The 16,853-nt window shown below is 35.5% G+C and overlaps 1 protein-coding gene across 1 annotated transcript; it reads left to right on the top strand.

Annotated features, from left to right (window-relative positions):
• The first annotated feature begins 359 nt into the window (after positions 1-359).
• Positions 360-6,395, top strand: LOC108463096 (F-box protein At5g07610-like). The gene is made up of 2 exons (XM_017763040.2): positions 360-1,687; positions 5,928-6,395. Exon 1 carries the CDS (start codon positions 442-444, stop codon positions 1,633-1,635), a length of 1,194 nt encoding a protein of 397 aa, XP_017618529.1. The 5' UTR covers positions 360-441; the 3' UTR covers positions 1,636-1,687; positions 5,928-6,395.
• Positions 6,396-16,853: the final 10,458 nt, after the last annotated feature.

Raw genomic sequence — 16,853 nt, 5'->3', positions numbered from 1 at the left:
TAAGAAATCTACTACTTTAAATAATTTAAACAATAAAAGAAATGTGATGTCGGCATCGGTTAGATTATAAAATTTTCTAATAACAGTGAGTTTAAGAATATTTTTTTAATAAATAAACATATAGTACCTTGAATAATAAAAAGTTACCTAAACAGAGGAAAAGTAAAATGAAGGCAGAGGTGGTAGATAAGAATGAACAAACAGGCATGTCGGCAAAACAGCCCAAACGTAGATTTTTAGAACAAAATAGCTGACATAACACGAAAATCGACATCATATAGAAAATTCCATGGTGGCATCACAACGGACAAAAGTGGAACTTGTTTTAATGGCTTTCTTATCCTTTTAAATACGGGTCATATCATAATCATCTTCTTCTATATAAGGTCCTTTTTGGAGTGATGCAATTGTAAGTAGGCACTGTTGTCTGTTATAACGAATATGGGTATGAAGACTCCCATGATAAACTCAGCAGCCGAGAAAATTGCCTACAACCAAGACCTTCTCACTCAAATCCTCCTCAGATTACCCACCAAATCTCTCATCAAATTCAAGTCCGTTTCAAAGCTATGGCGGTTCATCATTTCGGACCCTGACTTCTGTCTATCCCACACCCGCCATCACCACCGCAATGGATTCCTCTCCCCCACCGCTCTTCTCCTCAAAGGTGACCGTTTCTGCCCTCCCTCCGAGTTCTCCATTGTCCCTCTCAAGCATTACAGTAAAGTCCCTTTCTTTCATTACATCCCTGATTCTCATGTCAAGATTCTTCAATCTTGCAATGGGTTGCTCCTTTGTGAATCCTATAGACAAAGTTACTTGATTTGCAATCCCACTACGAAAAAATTCAGGAGGATATATTGTCCGAGTAACTCAGCTTATAATTTCATTTCTAAATGCTTTGTTAGTTTCGCTTTTGATCCTTTAACATCACCTGATTACAAGATTATTTGCATCTGGGAAAGTTATAGGGAGCCTTGTAAGTTTAATCTCGACTTATATTCATCAAAAACTGGTTCATGGGATTTGTGTATAGTCAGTTTTGAGGTAGATGAGGATGAGCAGGAAATAGAGCTGAATAATGGGGTTTTCTGTAATGGGAGGATACATTGGTGTGGATATGGAGAGGAATCCTTGTATTTTGATGTGGAGAAGGAATGTTTAGAAACAATGCCGATGGCGTTACCGAGCCGAATGGATGCGCCTGAGACATGTCGATATTTCTCGGAGTCGAGAGGAGTTTTGTATGTTGCAGTGACGTATTGTATAGCAGTTTGTTTAGAATTCGATGTATTTGAAATGGCGAGAGACTGTTCTGAATGGAATTGGAAGAAACGGGTGAATGTGGGTGATGCGGTGAAAGCTTTCCCTGAGTTAGAATTAGGATGTATCGAGTACTATCCCGGATTCTCGGGTGTGTATATTATTGGATCCGAGAAACAAGAAGAGCCAATGGTAGTGGTTTGGGCGGATGGTAAAATAATTAGCTTTGATTTCAGACAAGGGGCATGGAAAATGCTATATGATCTGGGACCAGGTATAAAAATTGGGTCCCTATATTTAGGGGAGGATGATCATTTGCATTATGAACAATTTCATGCTTATCAATACTTCGAGAATCTCTCTTGTTTATAATGGATGTCTTTACCTCTGCTGACACAGATCTTCCCCACCCACCCTAATGTCGGTAAGTAACCCACTCTTTTAAGCTTGAGCTGCATTACATGCAAATTATTTATATTTAGTTGAACCTGTAATTTGTAAATTTTAAGGAATTTAAGGACATTCAAGTCTACTGTTCGAATTTACCTCGCATAAAACATTGGTTAATTAACAAGCAAAAAGACAATAGTTTTTGGTTGGAACTTCATCTTCACTAACTCTTTAATGTTATGATCTCGTATGATTATATTTACTAGAGCATGTACGAATGTCCTCAATTATTTTCATTTAAGTCTTGGAGCAAGATACTGATGAGCCATTTGCTCGGGCTCTTAATTTTTCAATATCACTACCCAAGATACATTCGAATGACACATTATTGCATGTGCCATTCCCACCACTTGAGTAATAGGCCGATCTAATTAAATGATTTCACATCATTTTCTTTTCTAAAAGTTTTTATTATAATATTATTAAAGATGTTAAAAATTGAACGTCGATAATGGCAATGTAGAAATATCGCAAAGAAAAAGAAAGAAAAATAGAACACACAAATTTTACATAGAAACTCTTTCGGGAAAAAATCACGGGTAGAGAAGAAGAAAATTCACTGATGTCAAATTTGAATGAACAAGAGGAGTTTCGACTATATCTATTTATAGGTTGAAAAAAACTAATAGTAATCAATGTCAAATATATTATACTAATAATACTAAATCTTTTAGAAAGAAAATATATTTTGTTTAACTTGACTTGCAAGCAGTCTCTTAGAATTTGAGTTACACAACTCTAACAATCTCCACATTGACACAAATTCTCAACGAACAAGTTATCCACCTCTTCCACGAAACCTCTGAAGGGTATTCATCAATAATGAACACCAACCAAGACCAAACAATGCTCGAATTTGGTTAGAGGAAGTGACTTAGTTATCATATCTGCAGGACTATTATGAGTTCTAACTTTGCTCCAATTTTCTTGATTTGTATCTTTCAGTCGCATTTAAAACATGAGCAACTAGATCAGCTTCGACGTTAATTTCTCTTCTAAGTTTGTTCTTGGCAATAAAATATTGTGGTGAAGAAGCAACTCTACTCTAAGTTTCTGTACTAATATGAGAAGTAAACTCTGTTGTAGATTCTGGATCAATCTGTAGCTCCACCTACTTCACATGTGTGCTTGGACTTTGCTGGTGTTTATTGGAAGAGTCTTTAAGAGATAAATTAGGCAGCATAGCAGTTTCATAAAAAATATTATATTTGCTAATCACAACTTTTTTATTTTTAGGACACCATAACTTATATCCTTTAACATCAACCTTATAACCAAGAAAAACACATTTAATTGATCTAGGCTCCAATTTCCCATTATCAACATGAGCATACACAGGACACCAAAAAATCTTCTAATTAGAATCATTAACTAGATTATCAAATCATACTTCTTGTGGAGTTTTTTGTTTTTCAATGGCAATGGACGGAGATCGATTAATAAAAAAAAATGCAGTAGTATACATCGAACCTTTTTCGTGATTGTTCTATTCATTCGTTCTACAACGCCGTTTTGTTGTGGAGTATGACGAACTGTCAAGTGTCTCATGATCCTTTCTGATTTGCACAATTCATTAAACTTATCAAAGCAGAATTTCAAGCCATTATCTGTGCGGAGGTGTTTTATCTGTTTTCCTGTCTACTTCTCGATCATAGTTTTTCAAGCCTTAAATGTAGAAAACACATCACTTTTCTTCTTTAGGAAGAATGCCCAAACCTTTTTAGAAAAATCATCAATGATCGTCAGCATATAATTAGTGCCACCCTTCGAAGGCACTTTAGATGGTCAAAAGATTAGAATGTATATAATCCAGCGTTCCCTTCATGTTATGGATTACTCTGGTGAATCAAACTCTCATTTGCTTCCCAAAATCGTAGTGCTCACAGAACTTTAGTTTGCTAATGCGTTGCCCATCAAGAAGTCATTTTTTTTCAATACTACCATACCGTTCTAACTCACATGCCCTAGACGCATATGCTAAAGTCTAGTAACATCATCATCTAACAAGGAAGAGGAAGCGATAGTTGCATCACCATTAGCAGTTGAACCTTGCAAAACATATAACTTGGTAGAATTTCTCTACCTTTTCATCACAACGAGGGAACCCTTACTAATCTTCAGAACCCCACTTTCAGCTATGTACTTATGCCTCTTTGAATCAAAAGTACTCAACAAAATCAAATTCCTCTTCAGTTTTGGTACATGTCATATGCTACTAAGTTTCTAACAACTCCATCGAACATCTTAATTTTGATCGTGCCAATACATGCGATTTTACATGAAACATTATTTCCCATCAAAATAACACCTTTAGGAACTATTTCATATGTTATAAACCAATCCCGATTGAGACTCATATGAAAGGTGCAACTAGAATAAAGGATCCACTCCTCGCTCACTTTAGGGTTATTGGCAAAAGCAACTACGGGTTCATCATCATTGTAGTCTTCTACAACATCAATTTCCCTGGATTGTTCTAATTGTTTTCCCTTTTGATTCGCCACCTCTCTTTTGATCTTATTCTGCAACTTATAGCACTCAGAATTAATGTACCTTTTCTTCTTGCAGAAGTTACAGGTTTTACCTTTGCTTGAAGATCTCGATCTACCTTTAGATTTACCATAATTTTGTTCTTGTGTCCTCCTACGATTATCATCAGTATTTTGTTTTTGTCTTCCACGAACAATAAGACCCTCTCCCTGAAAGTCAGATCTAGACATAAGATGATTCATCTTGTCATATGATGTTAAGGAAGCATAGGATTCATCAACTGTGAGAGATTTGAGGCTATACAAAATCGTATCTCTAAATGTTGAATAAGACGTAGGCAACGAACAAAGTAGAATTAACCCTAAATCTTTTTTATCGTATTAAACCCCCATTGCCTCTAGGTTTGAGAGAATTTCTTTAAACACAGTTAAGTGTTCGTGCACAAACGCACCTTCCAAACATTGAGCATAAAGGCGTTGCTTCACATACAACTTGCTAGTTAAGGTTTTCGACATGCATAGTTGTTGCAGCTTTTCCCATAATGCATCGGCGGTCTTCTCCTTCATCATGTCCTATAGAATTTTACTCGATAGATGCAGATGTAATTGCGTTAAAGCCTTTCGATTTTTACGCTTCTTTTCTTCCTCCGTCAATGTCGAAGGCATCTTATCTACCCCTAGCAGGGTATCCTCCAAATTCATCTGCACAAGAACTATCTGCATGTTTATCTGCTACAATGAGAATTTGATGTTGTGATCCAACAATAAAATATCAAACTTCATTGTCTCCATTACTGTGATCGAAATAAGCAACCCGAAAAATTTCTGATACTAATTTGTTAAAAACTGAACGTCGATAATGGCAATGTAGAAAGATTGCAACAAAAAAGAAAGAAAAATAGAACACAGATTTTACGCAGAAACTCTTTTAGGAAAAAATCACGGGTAGAGGAGAAGAAAAATTCACTAATGTCAAATTCGAATGATATAAGAAGAGTTTCAACTACATGTATTTATAGGTTAAAAGAATCTAATTTTAATCAATGTCAAATATATTATGCTAATAAATGCTAAATATATTATACTAATAAATACTAAATCTTCTAGAAAAAAATATTTTGTTTAACTTGACTTGTAAGCAATCTCTTTGAATTTGGGTCACATAACTCTACCAAAAGATATTTTAAAAATATTGAACTTATTTCCCAAAGTAGGTTTTTTTATGAAATCCTAACACTCAAAAGTATTAATGTCCCTTATAATTCTTGCACTGTAAAGTTTTTGAGTTTAAGATTTCTAGAAAGGTACAAAGTGCTGACCTCGACCACAAGTCTATCGAAATTAATTCTATGTATCTATATTTAATTTTGATTAATAGGAATTTTCAAGCTATACTTAACAGTTATTTTAATTAAATTTTAACCATTCAAAACAACATAACCTTAATAAATGTGAATTAATAAGGTGTTAAGTTCCTCTTAGATTTTTACTGTGTTATAAATACCTCTCTCCACTCATGTTTTTCTTTCCTCACGGCCAAATATATACTCCTATGTGTGTTGATTTCTCAACCTTTAAACCTAAAAAAAAAAAAAGAATATTTATCCTTAAACATAATCATATTGCTTTACATATCACAAACAAAGTAATTTGTTTAACTTATTAAATTTAGTATTAAAATGTATATATCATGATTATTGATTTTATGTTTGTTTTTTTTACTAGCAAGTGGAATAAACATTTCAATTTTGATGAAATGTAAAATTTGCGATACTGAAGGAGGATAACATTGATCGAGAACACAATTAAGGTAGATAATAGCTAAATCAACTCAATTTCAAATGTAGTTATTGATGCTTGCAACTATGGAGGAAAGGTGGAGATCGGATAACCTTGTCTTCAACATTTCCAACGATGAAGCAATCATGTTTAAAGATGTTGCCTTAGTCATGAGCCTTCCAACTGGAGTAGTTACAATGGATTGGTCTTCAATTGATCTTGAAGATGTAATGGTGATGTTATTTAAAAATTATGTGATGAATGAGGATGATATAAACGAGGATCGAGTGAAGATCACCTAGTTAATTGATGAGTTGCTAGCATACAATGTGACCTATAATAAGTTCGATAAATATGTTAAAGCGTATATATTGTACATCATCAACAGATGCTAATGTTAGATAAGTTTGGCAATCTCTGTTCACTACATGTGTTTTCCCTTATTTAAAGACATTAATCTTATCTCTAAAGAAAGTAAGGGTTTATGCTATTGTCATTCTTGTACCAGGTGCTTACAAGGGTGACTAACCATCTGGAATAAAAAATAAATGATTGTTGTATTGTAACATCCCTCGTTGACTCGAATGTCGGGTTCGATATGACACCCCCAATTCAACAGGTAGGCCGACTAACGGTGGTGTTACTAAAAGACACTGTAAACATCATACAATATCACAACAAGGGTGTTTCACTCGTGAAATCATTTAATATATAACAACGAACAAGTTTTAAAATTTCGTTTGTTGGATTATGGTTAATATGGCATGTACCTAAGGTAAAAACATAAGTATATGCCAAAAACATACATAACATAAAAGTTTGAAGTTTTGGCAAACTGGCTATTACAGCCAACTTATACAAAATACTGTATAAAGGTACAACCCGAATTCACTTTATACAAAGTTTAAACAAAGAGGCTGAAACTATGAGCCACGCCGATATACACATGTTACAAATTGAGCAAATGAATGGCTAACAATTGAGTAAGCAATCTGGCCGAATCCCTTCAAAGAATCCGCAACTACCCTAAAAAACCTGAAATAGGGATAAAGGAAACTAGGTAAGTTAAAAAAGAACTTAGTGAGTTTCATAAATAAACAATAACTACCCTTAGGAGGAATAAACCACTCTCATGCAAATGCACCTCGCAATTAAGTATAGCTCCCTAGTGGATACTAACCGTATCTAAACACAATTCACAAGCTAACTCAGTTTATGACTAAGTTTATAATTGGAAGATGCTATCCACATCTAAGTACAATTGCAAGTAAGTATAGTTTACTATTGTTTATTAATACATTCAAGTACAATTTACATGCGGTATGTGTACAGACATTTAAACACCTTTTCTTATGCTAGCTTCGGATCCTTTCAATCTCCGAAGAGCTAATGTTCCATTTTCATTATATTGCTCCATATAGCCAGTGTTCTATCCAAACCTCCGCAAATCTTCCTTATTAATTTGAACGCATACATGTTCCCCCGCAAAGTCAAGGTCATTCACTAATTTTGGTTTGCATTCGCATGCCCTACCGGAGGCAAAACATATAACATATCATATTCTCCATTTACTCCTCCTGTAACACCCTTAACTTGTATCCATCGCTGAAATAGGGCTACAAGGCATTACCAATCAAATACAGCATACAACATATATTTCTCATACTTGAATTCATTATTACATAAACATCAATCAATCATAATCACATTTTCCCTTATAAGGCTCTACGAGACCTTAAAACATGCTTGTATGAGGTTTGGGACTACGAGACCTTAAAACATGCTTGTACGAGGTTTGGGACTAAACCGATAACATTTGAAAATTTTAGGAAACTTAAAAAATTTTCAAACATACAGGGGTCACACGCTCGTGTGACCAGGCCGTGTGAAAATAGGGCATACATACTGACTTGCACCACATGGTCGAGGACATGCCTGTGTGCCAGGCCATGTAAAATCTAGAGGGGTTACTGACTCGGGTCACACGGCTGGCCACACACCTATGTGCCAGCTCATGTGTCATACATGACCAATAGACACTCCCGTGTGTCTAGGTCATGTCAAACCTGTAGGGTATATTGACTTAATTCGAAGGGCTACCCCAGGGGACACACGACTGTGTACCAAGGCCATGTGTCACACATGGTCGAGCCACACGCCCATGTGCTCGACCGTGTGGAGTGAAAATACGCTTGGTTGAAGCCACATTTCTCACCCTCCTTGATCACACCTAAACCACATCAAATTTTACCATTTTCATACATATATAAGCAACCAAAACATGCTATTTCGTACACATTTCATGCCATTTAGAGACCATTCTCTTAACTACTCAATTCCATAGCCAAAACATAACAAATCAATATGCCAAAATCATCAAACTTACATAACTTCTAAATGCATTTTCTCATCATCTTATCATCTATTTCATGCCTCAAAACATACCATTTCATCATCTCAAAATCAATCCATAACATACCATCTTCCAAGCAATAATATACCAATTAACATCTAGCTAATAGAGCAATCATATAACCATACCAAATATGCCCAAAACATAAGACAACTTAAATGGCCAAATTCACACCAACATTTACATCATTTGCAAGCCAAATCTCATGGCTAAAATTATAACTCAAAACTTATCATTTTAACACTAGCCTATAGATGCCATATACCATATATACAAAGCTTCAAAAGTACCAACAAGATAATCGATAATGTGACGATGTTCTCGATGATCCCTGAGTTTGAGCTATCTTCGATTATCTATAAAATAGGGAAAGAACACTCAAAGTCGTAAGCCATATACAAATAAAATTACCACATGAATCAACATCATTTCCATCAATAGACAAACTATAAGTAAACACGTATAAGTTCACAAACCTTTCTCATTGTACACATATTCAACATCATAATTGAATTCATCAAACACTTCCCTCTCCAATACTCCTATGAATCTCGTACGTACCTGAATCACTTAACTCATCCACACATTCTTTTCTCGACTTGACTTTGCCTGTTGAACCATTCGAAATCGTTAAGGATACTCAGAAATCACATATAGCTCATAGAATACCATATCTTGGATATGGTCTTACATGTTATCACATATCGATGCCACTGTCCCAGACAGGGTCTTATACGAAATCATATAATGATGCCTATGTCCCAGACATGGTCTTACACGTAATCACAATACAATGCCAATGTCCCAGACATGGTCTTTCATGTAATCACATCTCGGCAATCCTAATGTCATGACATTCGTATCCTATACTATTCCTAGGGTTCGTACGGGACTTTTGATTAACATTATTTCGTCGATATTTGATTGTATTTTCTCGTTCAACATTCATAGCAATTCAATGACAAATAAAAATTTATAAATCAATTTAAAAACATTTATTTTCATATGAACTTACCTCGTATATATGACGAACGGATCGGATCGACTTCTCAACAACTTTCGATTTCTCCCTATCTAAATCTGATTTCTTTCTTTCTTGATCTATATGAATTCAAATTTAACTTATTTATTCATCAAATCATTCAATTCAGTCCACAAATACATATTTGGGCATTTTTACACTTTGGCCCTAAACTTTTACATTTCTTACAATTTAGTCCTTACTTCATAAAAACACAAATTGCATGATTTCTTTCTAATTTCATGCTAGCGAATTCTTCATAGACTCCTAGTAGCCAATTATTTTCATTTATTTCACAATTCAACCCATAAATTTACACATTTCTCAATTTAATCCCTAATATGCATTTTTCCAAAAATCACTTTACAAAAACTTGATAATCTATCATTTATCTTTCATTTTTCATCATCATCTATCACAAAGCTCAAGCATTCATCAATGGCATTTTACAAAATCACCAACAAACTCAAAAATTAAGTCATAGGCTAGCTAGTACTCAAAGCAATGATCACAAAAATGTAGAAATCATCGAAAACGGAACAAAAACGGACCTTCAATTGAGCATCAACATGGCCGAACCCTAGCAAGCTTGTTAATGGCTTTTTCTTCTTTATTTTCGGTTGAAAATGGTGAAGATGAACATAATTTTTAACTTTGGTTTTATTAAATTATGATTTATTTAGCTAATTACCAAAATGACCTTATTTAATATCCTTTCAAAACACTTAATGGATGGCTATTCATGTCAATTCCCACTATCATAGGTCTAATTTCATAATAAGGACCTCCACATTTTAATTTCATAGCAATCAAGTACTTTTAACATATAGCATGCTACTTTTGCATTTTTCACGATTTAGTCCTTTTATCAAATTAACCATCCAATCGATAAAATTAAAACACGAAAATTTCACACATACCTAATCATATTCCATAAACACTAAAAATAATATTAAAACTTTTTTTCGACCTCAGATTTGTGGTTCCAATACCACTGTTTCGATTTAGCTAAAATCATGCTATTACAACTCTCCCCCCTTAGGGATTTTCGTCCCCGAAAATCTTACCAAAGAATAGGTTTGGATATTGCTTTCTCATAGCATCCTTGGGTTCCCACTTAGCTTCTTAAACCCCATGCCGATTCCATAATACTTTTACTAATGCAATTCTCTTATTTCTCAGTTCCTTGATCTCACGAGTCAAAATTTAGATCGTTTCTTCGTCATATGACATATTAGACTGAATTTCAACCTCTGTCAGGGAAATGACATGTGAAGGATCAGATCTGTATTTTTGTAGCATCGATACATGAAACACATTATGAATTTTCTCTAATTCAGACGGCAATGCTAGCCGATATGCCACTAGCCCAATTCGCTCTGTAATTTCATACGGTCTGATGAACCTTGGGCTCAATTTTCCTTTCCGACCAAATCTAAGTATTTTCTTCCAGGGTGAAACTTTCAGAAACACTTTATCTCCAATCAGAAACTCAATATCTTTCCATTTCAAATCTACGTAAGATTTTTTTTAATCTGAAACTGCTTTCAAACTATTGTGAATTACTTTTACTTTTTCTTTTGTTTCTCTAATTAGATCAACTTTGTGAATCTTACTCTCACTGAGCTCCATCCAATACAACAGTGTTCTACATTTATGTCCGTACAAAGCCTCATACAGTGCCATTTTAATACTCGATTGAAAACTATTATTATAAGCAAATTTAATCAACAACAAATATTTTTCCCACGTACCTTCAAACTCAAGAATGCAACAACATAACATATCCTCGAGTATCTGAATAACTTGCTCGAATTGACCATCCGTCTGTGGGTGAAATGAGGTACTAAAATATAGCTTTGTACCCAGTGCATCTTCCAGTTTCTTCCAAAACCGCGATGTGAACCTCGGATCTCGATCTGAAATAATAGAAATAGGTACCCCATGCAGTCTCACATCCTCGGAGATATATAACTTAGCTAACTTATCAAGCGAGAAATTTGTACGTATAGGGATGAAATGAGCCAATTTGTCAACCTATCGACAACAACCCAGATTGCATCTTTCTTACTCGGAGACAAGGGTAAACCCGGCACAAAATCCATAGTTACTCTATCCCACTTCCACACAGGAATCATGATAGGCTGTAATAAACCTAACTACACTTGATGCTTAGCTTTGACTTGTTGACAAATCAAACTTTTCGAAACAAATTTTGAGATATCTCATTTCATACCATGCCACCAATAAAACTATTTCAAATCATTATATATTTTTGTGCTTCTAGGTGAACTGATAAATGATTACTATGTGCTTCGTTCAAAATCATTTAACTCAACTCTAAATTTCTCAAAACACATATTCGGCCTCTGAATATTAAATAATCATCAGAATTAACTTGAAATTCTAAATCAGGATTCGAATCACATTGAGCTCCTTTTAATAACATTTCATTATCAACTTTCTATGCTTCACAAATCTGCTGTAAAAATAATGGTCTTGCTTTCATCTCGGCTACTAAGAAACCATTTTCAGACAAAGCCAAATGTGTGTTCAAAGCACGTAAAGTAAACAAGGACTTTCGGCTCAAAGCATCAGCAACTACATTCACTTTCCAAGGATGATAGTCAATTATCAAGTCATAGTCTTTTAACAATTCTAATCATCTCCACTGTCGCAAATTCAAGCCTTTCTGAGTCATCAAATATTTCAAGTCTTTATGATCGATATAAATATGACATTTCTCACAAAACAAATAGGGATGCTAAATTTTCAACGCAAATACTGTTGTAGCCAATTCAAGATCGTGCGTTGGATAATTCTTTTCGTGTTGCTTCAATAGTCTCGAGGCATAAGCTACAACTTTTCCTTCCTGCATCAAAATACAACCCAGGCCATTTAACGATGTATCACTGAAAATTATAAATTCTTTACCCGACTCAGGCTAAACTAACACTGAAGCTTCAGTCGATAAAGCTTTTAACTGCTCGAAACTTTTCTGGCATTTATCCGACCACTCGAACTTAACATCTTTTTAAAGCAATTTCGTCATCAAATTTGCAATCATCAAAAAGCCTTTCACAAATCATCTATAATAACCAACAAGTCCCAGAAAACTGCAGACTTTGGAAACATTTCTCGGAGGCTTTCAATCTATTATTGAGGAAATCTTACTCGGATCAACTCGGATACCCGCGGCTGGCATTATATGACCCAGAAAACTAACTTCTCTTAACCATAATTCAAATTTACTGAACTTTGCAAATAACTGCTTATCTCGCAGAGTCTGTAGTACAATTCTCAAATGTTCAGCATGCTCAGATTCACCATGAGTGTAAATCAAAATGTCATCAATGAATACAACGACAAATCGATCTAAGTACGGTTTGAAAATCTAGTTCATTAAATCCATAAAGATAGCAGGTGCATTCGTTAGTCCAAAAGGCATAACTAGGAATTCATAATGACCATACCTCGTTCTAAAACAGTCTTTGGTACATCGGAGTCTTTAACTCGCAACTGGTAATAAGTCGATCTCAAATCGATTTTTGAAAACATTGTTGCCCCTTTTAATTGATCAAACAATCATCAATCTGCGGTAGAGGGTATTTGTTCTTGATTGTCACTTTGTTAAGCTGACAGTAGTCTATACACATTCTCATTGTGCCATCTTTCTTTTCTACAAACAACACAGGAGCACCCCAGGGCAAAAAACTCGGTCTAGAAAAACCTCTATCCATCAGTTCTTGAAACTGAGCTTCCAATTCTTTTAACTCTATCGAAACCATTTTGTATGGAGCTATCGATATCAGCATAGTACCCGATAATAGTACAATGGCAAACTCAACCTCTCAAATCGGTGGTAAACCTAGTAACTCTCCAGGAAACACATTCAGATATTCACACACAACCGACACTGATTCGATCTTCTTTTCAGTCACTTTTGTATCAAGCACATAAGCAAAATAAGCTTTGCAACCCTTTCTCATACATTTCTGAGCTAACATCAATGAAATCACTACTGGTAAACAATTTAAATCATCTAACTCAATCCGAATAATCTCATTATTCTGGCATCTCAAATCAATCGTCTTTCGTTTACAGTTTACTATAGCATCATATAGCGTTAGCCAATCCATACCCAGAATTATCTCGAATTCACCAAATGGCAACAACATCAGATCAGCCAGAAAACAGAAACCCCAAATCATCAATGGACAGTTTTTGCACACTTTATCAACCAAGACACACTTGCCTAAGGGGTTCGATACTCTAATCACAAATTTAGTAGAATCTACAGGAAAAGTCTTACTGGATACTAAATTCACACATACATACGAATAAGTTGATCCTAGATTTATCAATGCAATCACATTAGTATCATAGAGAGTAAAAGTACTGGTAATCACATCTAGAGATGACGCTTCTTCACGAGCGCGAATAGCGTAGGCTCGTACAGGTGCTCTGGCCTCTGACCTCACAGTAGAATCTTTAGTTTCTCTCTAGCTACCACTCACATTTCCCGTGTTTCTAGATGGTCTACCTCTAACTGCATTGTTATTCATCCTCGTGTTTTGCATTGTATCGAGCTCAACCAACTCAGGACAGTTATGAAAGAAATGATCTAATGATCCACATTTAAAATAGGCCTGATTATTCTATCTACAATCACCGATATGCCATTTTCCAAACTATCTACATCTAGGTTGATTTGGTTTCACACTCCCGAGACTAGCTATCGAGATAGATGGAGCTTTAAAGCTCGAATGTTATTTTTCACGATCTCTATTTCAATGTCCCATAAATGCATTTGAACGATTAAACGAGTCTCGAAATTTCTTCAATGCAGACTGACAATATTTACTAGTTGATCTCTTTCTCGAATCTCTTGCTTAAAAATAAGTGTAACGCCCCAAAATTTAAAATTTTGTTTTTGTGAATGTGTGACACAACTATGTATCTACTTCAGTGGTTATGTGTTCTGGGTGTGTGTGGGAGGTCCCATGTTTAAGAAATGACTTAGGCAAATTTTGGTATTTTTATGAATAAAGCCCAATCTTTGGTTGATAGGCTTTTAAATAAAAGCTGGTAAGTGATTAACAGAATGGGCCTGCTGGTCTGGTGGATAAGTGGAGTATTAGTGAGATGGAGGTCCTGTGTTCGATTCTTTACGTTGGTAAGGGATAGTATTTTTGTTTTTGACAAATTTTCGGCTAGAGTTATACTGTGGTTGGACTCTAAGTAGTGGGGTGTTCGATGGAGAAAAGTAAAGGGAATTGGGATAGGGGGTTATCAGATAAGGAGATGATAGAAGGTTATCAAAATATTTCTGTTCAATTTTCTTTTTTCAAAATTCTATTCTCTTCTCCCTCTCTCTCTGCCGAAATTCCACCTCTCCCTCTGTAACACCCCAAACCCGAGACCATCGCCGGTGTCGGACATGAGGGGTTAACGAGACAAATCCTCTTAAAGTACCGACCAATTTGGCATTTCTAGACAGGCTGGAAAACTGCGTCACCGTCGCCTTAAAAATCATATCTCGAGTTTCAAAACTCAGAAACTGGTTTCGTAAATTTTCCCTGAATTTAGACTCATATACCCATCCATGGATTTATTTTTAAAATTTTTGGTTGGGCCAATTGGTACAGTTTATTAGTTAAAGTCACCCATGTTACAGGGATCGACTGCTCTGACCTTCGCGCGTTACAACTTGAATATCTCTCTGTACAGGGCTTTAATACTGGTGCCGTTTGTTTCTAATGAAACTAGACTCAAAATGGAATCTGTACATATAAGGCATGACTCCTAATTATTTCTGGATAATTTATGGTAAATTTTCAAAGTCGCGACAGGGGACCCAGAAACCGTTCTGGCCCTGTCTCACGAGAACTTTAATATTTCTCAGTATACTGCTCATATGGTCGTTTCGTTTCGTCCATATAAAATAGATTCATCAAGGTTCAGTTCCATAATTTACTCACTATTTAATTCTACTTCTACTATTTTTAGTGATTTTTCAATCTCATCCCACTGCTGCTGTCCGCAACAGTTACTGCAGTAGACTATGCCAATTTCATGAATTTTTCCTTGGCCTTAATCATCCATCATACATGACACAAATTATGGCCACCTTATCAAAATTTGAGTTTCTAAGACTCGTGGCTATAGGTTCTAGCATCCCACTCGGCGACCACATAGGCCATTTTCACATGGCTTAAAGTTTACAACCCACAATTCGACAAAATATAATAGCCTATACATGCCAAATGTTCTTCAACAACAAAAACAATACCACAAGATTTCAGCCGGTGTGATGACTTCAACGACGGTTCGAGCACGCAACAATACGAGTCCAAGAGACCTAAAATGGGTGACAAGAAAACACCGAGTGAGTTTACAACTCAGTAAGTCATAAGCATTCATCAATCCACGATAAAGTTACTACTACATGTACAACAAATGAGGCTAGGTACTCGTCCATATCGAATCTATACCATAATACCTCGGACCTTTCGGTCCAATCTCGTACCAATTCATACATCCACATTTCATATTCTACAGAACAAGATAATCGAAGCATTTTACACATTAACTCATTTTCCAGCACAACCATACAATTTCAATCATCATATAGATTTAAGGCTTACCAAATTCAACCCCAAGCATGAACGTATTCTCTATTCGTCATGAGCTCGAGGTACTTACCGATCCGCTGTCCATACTCAATTCAATGGAGACACACCCTCCATATATATAGAGTACGCACACACAGTGCTTATTACTTGATTTCGCACACTTAGTGCCACGTAATTTAAGCCCTTTTACACAGTGCCATACCTCCGAGCTCGCACACCCAGGTCAGTATTTTTTCAGCTTGCACACTTAGTGCCATATATTTCCAGCACGCACACTTAGTGCCGATCCGTCACCGTATACACGTATTGCCCGCACACTTAGTGCCGAAAGCAAACTTTCTACACATTTCACTATTTCTTTTACATTCAACAAATGTCATCACTCCATACACATACATTTTCATTTATATATATATATCATCCCATTAAACACAATTGCATAAATTTTACAATCATTTAAGCAATATCAAATACGTGCTTAATGACTTACTTCGTGTTGGGTAAAATAGTTCCAAGTCGGCTACTCGATGACCTTCGTCTTTCCTTGCTTGATTCTCCTTCATTAACTCCTTGAGCTTAATCAATAAATCACTAGTTTAACCATCTTGCTAAACATTCATAATTCAACTACACATGCATATGTATGCTTGTATATTCGGCAACCATTCTTACTAATCGCCCATTTGGTCGATTATACACCTAACCGAATATGCACCAAAAACTTGATTCAACATTACCTACATACTCACTTTAATGGCGAATATATATATATATATGTACAATGTCAACTAACATCTTTTAAT

This window comes from Gossypium arboreum, chromosome 13 (genome assembly GCF_025698485.1).
Source record: "Gossypium arboreum isolate Shixiya-1 chromosome 13, ASM2569848v2, whole genome shotgun sequence".
NCBI lineage: Eukaryota > Viridiplantae > Streptophyta > Magnoliopsida > Malvales > Malvaceae > Gossypium > Gossypium arboreum.
Note: the sequence above shows the minus strand (reverse complement) of the source record. Positions and strands in the feature narration are given on the sequence as shown.